The 8633-nt window shown below is 31.3% G+C and overlaps 1 protein-coding gene across 1 annotated transcript; it reads right to left on the bottom strand.

The window, feature by feature from the left end:
* Window positions 1–272: 272 nt before the first annotated feature.
* LOC132053091 (WRKY DNA-binding transcription factor 70) lies at window positions 273–2386 on the bottom strand. Its single transcript, XM_059444937.1, has 3 exons — window positions 1943–2386; window positions 1193–1294; window positions 273–824 (listed from the first exon to the last, which is right to left on the bottom strand). Exons 1-3 carry the CDS (start codon window positions 2284–2286, stop codon window positions 374–376), a joined length of 897 nt encoding a protein of 298 aa, XP_059300920.1. The 5' UTR covers window positions 2287–2386; the 3' UTR covers window positions 273–373.
* Between the last annotated feature and the right edge of the window lie 6247 nt (window positions 2387–8633).

Below are 8633 nucleotides of genomic sequence, written 5' to 3'. Positions count from 1 at the left end.
ATAGGTGCTCCCTAAAGCACCCCTACTTTAGGTGGATCAAGATTGTTGTAATTAAAAAAATTCAGCAAGATTGTTGTTTTATGTTAATTTATGCCTAATTGGCTTGTGGGACATTGACATAGCCGTCCGGCGATGCAATTATTAAATCCTGAATCTAATTTAGAAGTTTTAGTGTGAAAAGAGGTCGTTAATTTCAAGTATTTTCCTTTTATCTTCTCGTGCACTTCAAAGTAAAATTTAAAAGACAACTAGATCAAAAGCAGAAAGTACGATTAGGGAGAAGCTACTGTATGAACATTTTCATTTAGAAGTAATACAAGACAGTGAAAGGTCTCTTATTTTACGACATTATCCATAAGGATTATTGACAATATCAAAAGAACTCTATTGCCTCAAAGTCATGAAAGTCACCAAATGTACCAAAATCTTCCATATCACTAGAAATCACACGTTCAAAATAAGAAGAACTATGATCAGCCAATGAAGAAGGCATAAAATCCTGCCATAAGTTAGAATCCATAGTTGATGAAGATACATCATCACTTTGTCCCTTGGATTCTTCTTCGTCTTCTTCTTTCACTGTTGAATCATGAATGTCACTGCTAGGTATTTTTGGTTTTACTTCAAAAGGTGGAGATTCCAATATGGGATGATTGAATTGTGAATTATTAGTTATCATCTTATGCTTTGGAATCTTTTCTGAATTGCAAGTGTGATTGCCAAAGTATGTGGTGTGGTACATTTTTGGATTTTCTTGGACGATTTGAACATGTTTTGTGGCCCGGCAATCTTGATCGTACTTGTGGGAGCACCTAAAGTAGCACCTATCATCACAAAAAAAGAGGCCAACATCAATTTCAGGACATTTTTTAACTCATATACACATATAATAATATAAAAACCTTTTTATAACATTAGATCTCCTACTAAATTATAATTGATTGTATAACTATATAAATAAAGGGATTAAATAAGTTGGAAAATAAAATAGATTATCTGTAACTAACAATTATAAAAACTATTTACTATTGTAGTGTATATAAGTTAAACCCTTTAATTATTGAAGCCCTTTTGCCCACAACATTTAGTATTAATAGTATTAGAAAGATACTGCTTAAATCTATGTAAGAAAAATGGATATTTTAACCAGAAAAGATGGACCTAACTTGTACATGATTGAGTATATATGTACCTTGGATATTTTGAATTGAGTATATTCTTCTGCCCGTATTTCCTCCATGCACAACCATCATCCATTGTTGCAGATTCTCTCATCCATGAACCTGAGGTTTTCCTGCAAACCCGAACAATTTAAAATGATGATAAGCTTATTTGATTAAACATACATAATAAATAGATCAAATCCAAAAAGCATAGGACTGGTAGTTGCATTTTTATAAACATAAGTCTAAACAAACTTTATGGGGATCATTAACTAGCTTAATAATTAGTACTAACTAGTATATATAATAGTTTATCTCCTTGGATCACATCAAAATACTACACTAATGCAACTGGCTGAAGCTTTGAAGTGACTTGTGTTTCATTAAAAAATCTTCTAGCTGTAGGCAATAGAAATCCATTTAACTATGTAAATTGCCTTGCAGATCTATCTTCTCCAAGTTGCATACACAAAATATATAAATTCTTTTATATTTACTTCTTCATTTTCTATGCTACACTGTACTAAATACACGAAGTAGCATACTAATAAAAATTGAAAATGAAAAATAAACACTTAATACGTATATACATATTAGTAAGATTTAACTTATATGGAGTATATACATTGATAGTGTAAAAAGGATTATATTATAACTTGTTTTAAGGAGTAATCCACCCTATTTTCATGAGTTTAACTAATAGTGACGGATCGAGTAAAAAATATTTACACTATCAGGTCACATTCACCGCTATAAAGGTAATTACTTGCCCAAATTACCTTCTCTTGTAGCAGCCTCTCTTGTCCTTGCCCCCTTGCTTCTCCTTCTTCTTCAATTCAGAATTACTACAACATTCTTTAGATTTCCGGTCACCGGAATCCGGTTGATCAACTTCCTCGATCTGGACTAAACTCTTGTTGGAATTACCCAAAGTATTTAACTCAGTAATAGCCTGAGTGAAAGATCTCCATATTTTCAGAACAAGTTCATCAGCTAAAACTGACCCATGATGTTCAGTATGAGGTTTTTGAAGTAAAGTTTGAAGTTGGGTTGCAAATTTTTTTCCTCGAACTAGACCATTGATCAATTTCTTACGTAGGTTTTCATGAAGAAGCTCCTCCATTTTATTTTTATTTTTTTTTTAAATGTTTAAGATGTGAGAATATATGGAAGGCTAGAATGTTTTCTTATATGGGAAGTGATTGGGAGGTGAAGGAAAGAGATAAGAACATGACAGGAAACTCCTAGGAAACAAGCTTCACAAATAGGAAAAAAGTAAAAAATCTAGAAATTTTTATTTTTCTTTCTAGAAATTGATGTCAGGAAGTGACGTATAATGTTGACGCAAAAATATTTTTGTTGTATTTTTCTCCTATCTAATTTATAGTGGTATTCATTTCACCCTAGCATTTTGCTATTTTGAATAACTTGCCGACAAACGTGCTAAACTGCTAATGATGTCTGTGTTTTTTGTCTGTTTCTTCTTTTTTCTTCGACCTGTCTTGTTTTTCAATTAATTTCATAAACCTCTCGCGAGATTTTAGCTTTAACACGTAACTTGTCTATGATTTCAAATACGGAAAATGACCAAATATATCCTTGTACTATAAGAAAAGGGTTAAATATTTATTCTATGAGAAAAAAATCAAATATACCCCTCGTTATACTTTGATATCAAATATACCTCTGCGATTATATTTTGGGGCTAAATATATCTTTCATCCGTTAAAGTTGCCCAAGGATGACATCTGATCTTACATGACTGTCACACATTCGATGAGGTGGATGCCACATGGCATGCCACCTCAACACCCCTAACCCATTTTACCCCTCCCCTCTATTTGTTCTTCCACGACTAAAATTTCCTTCCCCTCCACCAACATTACCACCGTTACTCACCACAAAATCTATTGTTGCTCCGGTAATCAAATTGTCGTTGTTCCCATATGCATTGGATGAAGAAACTGCCTCTGTTAGTTCAAGTGATGATATTGCTTCTTACCATGAAGAATTTGATGCCTATGCTGCTGTTATACCGAAATTTAATTCCCCGTTTGTTCCTCTTTACATTCCGCAAGATGAGGATTAATGCTCTTTTTTCTCTGAAGATTGTTATATTGTCCATGGTCATACAACTTTGTGAAGCTAAGAGTTCGCGATGATTGATATAACTGAAGTTTTACAATTTTCTTGGTCGATTCATATGTTTTAATTTTACCTGTCATTGCATTTCAGTTTTCATTTATACTCACCACCATCGTAAAGATTCTTTGCTATTGAGAATTTGTTAATTCATTTTCTATTGATTGTGACAATATGATGTTTTCAGGTTGAATTTTCGAATTAGAGCTGGTCATGGTGGCGGAGGAGAAGGAAATTTTAGTGGTGGAAGAACAAATAGAGGGGAGAGGTAAAATGGGTTAGGGTTGTTGAGGTGACATCCACCTCATCAAATGTGTGGCAGCCACATAGGATCGGATGTCCACCTTGAACAACTTTAACAGATGAGGGATATATTTGGCCTCAAATTATAACGTCAGGGGTATATTTGGCCCCAAAGTATAACGAAGGTTATATTTAACCCTTTTTTCATAGTACAGGGGTATATTTGGCCCTTTTCCGTCTCAAATATTACACAAAATTCTCTTCTTTAGTATTTGGTGTTATAAAACTAAAACTATTTTTCTTTTTGTAACTTAAACATGGATAAGTTTGTCGCCTTTATTTACTACTACTAGTTGCACGTGGCCCGGGCCAAACTCATGATATAAACATAATAAATTTAATTTAAAAATATTCTAATTTATGTTATATTTTACGATTGCATAATTAATTTAATCTAGCAATACGTTAATCATGTCTTGTTGGTAAGTCTTCATAATCATTAAAGTTTTTTAGTCACATAATTGAATAATTTTTAAAGAATAAATTATTTATGAGGAAGAAAGCTTGGAAGGATAGTTAGCAAATAAAAAAGGACACAAGATTCGATATTCACTAAAAAAGCAAAACCTTGGAGGTTTAAAAACAAATAAAGGGTTTGTTCGGTATGAAGGGAAATATTTTCCAAAAAAATGTTTTTCTGTTTTTTTATGTTTGGTTGGACAAAATTTTTGAAAAATATTTTCTCTAGAAAAATAAGTTCCTAAAACTGAGGAAAATGACTTCCCTAATAGAAGTAGGAAAATCAAGTTCCACCATTAGCTTTCACATTCGTTTGTCCTCTTCACCTTCCAATACACCTCATCTTCACTCCCACCAATGTAGCTCCCATCCCAACCAGCCACCACCCCACATTCCCACCCCCACCTCCTATAGTACTTTCTAGGTTATACACAAATGATTTTAGCATAATATTTTTGCTTACGTACCGAAGATAAGAAATTAAGTAAGCAACACACTTGTTTCTTGAAAAATATTTTTAAAACAAAAAAAATTGTGAAATATATTTTCTTCATACCAAACACACCCAAAGAGAAGAATATAGGGTTCTAAATAGTAAGACCTAATGAATGTTTTAATTGGATATGAAATTGTGAATGTTTTAATTGGATATGAAATTGTGACTCTAAAGTTACATAAATTTTATCAAAATGTATAAGAGATGATGGTCAAAAACACACCTAAATTATCACTATTCCATGAGTTTCCTACATGAACTATCATGTGTGCAAGTTTTCTACCTGAACTATCACCAATTATTTAACAAAACACACGCCAACTATCAGCTATTCCATTTTTTGACCTCAGCTATTCAGATAAGTTGAGGTAAGTTTGACTACTACTTCCTTCGCCTCAAATTATTTTTTGTTTTTTTGTTTTATAAGCCCCTTAAGAAATTATAATTAGGAGAGGTATTTGACTACTTTAACCTTAGTTATGTCTAAGTTATATACTCCCTCCGTCTCAAATTGTATATGTCGCTTTTTTGTTTTACATGCTCCTTGAGAAATTATAATTAGGAGGGATATTTGACTACTTTACCCTTAGTTATGTCTAAGCTATAATCTCTCTCCATTAAATGTTATCTATTTATGTGCCATCTTCATTAATGACAAAATTCTACTAAGGGTAAAATGAAAAAAGATAATTAATTGGGCCTTGAACTTCTAAAACGACATATAATTTGATATAACTATTTTTAGTAAACACGACAGATAATTTGAGAACGAGGAAATAATACTCATGTAGTTACTTAATGATAAAAGAAGTATAGAAATAAATTAATAATTATTCTCTCATGATTCGCTAAAATAGACAAACAAAAAAGATTATTTTTAGTATAACGAACAAGTGAAAAAACGGACGGAGTAATCCAATAAGGGACAAGAAAATATCCACAAGAAGTTACTATATATGGTTTCAATTAGTCTATTACAAAGTTCCAAGTGGAAATTGTCATAAGAAAATGAATGAGAAAAATGAAAACATGTAAGCAAAAAGCAACAACCACATGTAACCTCATTTCTCAAAGAATGATGTGAGGACTACAAAAACTTGGATCCTCTTATATATATATATATATATATATATATATATATATATATACAGGGGCGGATGCACGTAGGCTTAAGGGGTGTCGACCGACACCCCTTCGTCGGAAAAAATTACTAAATATGCATATTTAGTTAGCATGAAAAATTAACAAAGGGTACAAATAATATAAGCTGACACTCCTATGCAAAGAGGGCTCCTAGCACGGCTGGTCTAGCGCATAGTTAATGCTTAAGTGGAGTGTGGTCAGGGGTTCGAATCTGGTCGATTGCATGTGTTTTCATCTTTTGTTTGAATATTTTTCTGTTCTTTTATAATAGGCTTTAAGGTTTTTGCTATTTTATTCCTTCATCTTCTTTCTTAGTAATAAAATTAATTATGAGTTTTTGAGTTGATGCCTTATATAAAAGAAAAGTATTTACTAACATTTTTAATTAGACTATTGTAATTGCATGTTTTTTCATCTTTTGTTTAAATATTTTTCTGTTCTTTTTTAATGGGCTTTAAGCTTTTTGCTATTTTATTCTTTCATCTTCTTTCTTAGTAATAAAATTAATTATGAGTTTTTGAGTTGATGCCTTATATAAAAGAAAAGTCTTTACTAACATTTTTAATTAGAATATTGTAATTACATTTAAAATTGTTGAGTTGTAATCACGTATTCTCTCTGTTTCCTTTTACTAGTCCAGTATAGACTTTGTACTCCTTTTGAAAAATCATTTATTAAATACTAATTTTACTAAGTTATACATATTAATTTGTATTTGGAAATCTAACTTCGACTACTAGTATTCTAATAAATTTTGAGAAATAATTACATGATAAGGGTTTAAAATTGAAAAAAAAAATCTCTATTGATTTTAGCAAATGAACAAATAAGAAGAAAAAAATATTTTTAAAATATTGAACTATATAGTAAAAGGAAACGGAGGGAGTACTTGAATATGTCTTATTCATATAATTTGAATTGTATTTTTTATTTTCTTAACATGATGTTGTTATAGTGATTTGTTCATTTATCTCACTTCTTTAAATGTCGACATCGCTTAAAAAACACACAGACATTTCGTTATATATATATATATATATATATATATATATATATAATTGCAGGACATGAGGCTAGTAGTTACGTAGCACGTCTCATTGATCAGCAATGCCATTTATCTTTTTTCCCATTTTTTTTGCCTTTTAATCTATTTTCCCCACTCAACTTAATATACAAAAGTCCAAAAGTCACGATTAATTACTACTCCTACGGCATAACAGTTGCTCCGGAAAACCCCAAAAGTCGTCTTACCTTGCTGTCGCTTAATACGGAGTAACAGTCGCTCACCCCTCCCGAAAATCTCAAACGTCTCATTACCTTGATGTCGCTTAATTTCGAAGGTATCTCGAAACGCCGGATTCATTACTCAGCGGAAATCAATAGATTACAAATAATTAATCCATGTTCAACAATTTTACACATTATGAAGTTCAATTTTTATTTGTTTTTTGTCTTTGCCCTCTCACCGCAGGACTTATACTGGTTTTTTTGTCATTGTGCGACATTTATTTAAGGAGGTTTTTGCAGCGTAAGGAGAGATGAGTCGGAGCAGAATTGCTTCTTTTTGTTTGTAAGTATTATTCCTTTTAGTACTTTCTCTTTTGAAAGTGTTGTTTTTCTTTACATGTTTGTCTACCAATTCAGACAATCTGGCGCAATAAGTTCCACTCAATGCAATACAGAGGGAAGACTTCATATAGGACTATGAATGTTGCGCATTACTTTACATATGTATTTTTCTAAAACTTTTCCCCAAATTTTCTATAAATATTCTTTGTTAAAAGTTACAATATTTAGGCAAGTAAATAGATTTAATTGTTGGTTATATGATTCGATATGAAAGCTAAAACATATGGTTTAGATGATGCTTCATTAGATGTTTTATCCTTTGAATGGGGACGTATATTCTTCTCGGGTTATCTTTCGGTTCTAGCATGTTATTTTCTCTTTGACAATTGCAACCATTTGAACTTATTAGAAGCAGAGTTTTCAAGAAATTATCATGTATGCTCAGGGGAAACGTAGGATCTTTATCCCATGAATTTTAATTGTAGACTATGAAATTTGTCTATATATAAATAAGGGAGTTGGGTTATTCACAATTTCTTCACGCCGGTATGGAATTTTATTAAGATATAAGAATATATTCATATTTTTTGTTTGGTTCTCCAATTGATTTTTGAATAATTTTGAGTTTCTTTTCACATTTTTCGATATATTGTGTTCGATATCAGCTTATGGTTTGAGAATTTTGAAAGTTAATTATTGTTGTAGATATTTTGAATGCAAAAGAAAGTACACAATAAGAATATGCAAAGCAACATGACTGATTGATAGTTTTGAGGCGAGTCATGAAGGGATGATAAGGAGATGCAAAGCAAAATAAGTTTTGATCTTTGCATTTTTCTTTTCACTAGGAATGTGAATGGACATGTAGTTTAGTGACTGTTGTTTCTCGGGAAATCAAGTTAAAGATCTTTTCCAACCTAAAATTTCTGGTTTGAAGCAAGTCTTTTTTTTTTTTTTTTTTAATAAGTCTATATGACAGAGACCAAAAAACTTATGAAACTCATTTGCTTTTCCTATCTTTATTGATTGAAGTGGTAATTTCTTTAATAAACCTCTCTTACTTTTAACATGTGAACTTCTATAATAGTTTAACTGAAAATTTGTTGTGATTATTTGTTGACTATATATTCTGCTAGATATCAACTATAGTTTGAGAACCATGAAAGTTAACAATTGATTTATTTGATGCAGAAGATTTTACAAACAATGAGATGCAAAGCCAACACGATTGGTAGTTTTGAGGTGAGTAATGAAGGGATCAAGATTATTGGCATCCAAAATCATGTGAGTGATGATGGAGTTATGATCTTTGTATTTTTTTTGTAATCTCACTTGGAATGAGAATGGACATGTAATTA

The sequence above is a fragment of the Lycium ferocissimum genome, chromosome 1, assembly GCF_029784015.1.
Source record: "Lycium ferocissimum isolate CSIRO_LF1 chromosome 1, AGI_CSIRO_Lferr_CH_V1, whole genome shotgun sequence".
Lineage (NCBI taxonomy): Eukaryota > Viridiplantae > Streptophyta > Magnoliopsida > Solanales > Solanaceae > Lycium > Lycium ferocissimum.
Note: the sequence above shows the minus strand (reverse complement) of the source record. Positions and strands in the feature narration are given on the sequence as shown.

What these genes read in the sequence shown, in the direction of transcription:
- LOC132053091 (XM_059444937.1), bottom strand. Translation starts at nt 2,286, where the DNA reads ATGGAGGAGCTTCTTCATGAAAACCTACGTAAGAAATTGATCAATGGT. An exon ending in AGAGGCTGCTACAAGAGAAG is followed by an intron (nt 1,295 to 1,942) that starts GTAATTTGGGCA and finishes TCGGGTTTGCAG; the next exon opens with GAAAACCTCAGGTTCATGGA. An exon ending in CTCAATTCAAAATATCCAAG is followed by an intron (nt 825 to 1,192) that starts GTACATATATAC and finishes TTGTGATGATAG; the next exon opens with GTGCTACTTTAGGTGCTCCC.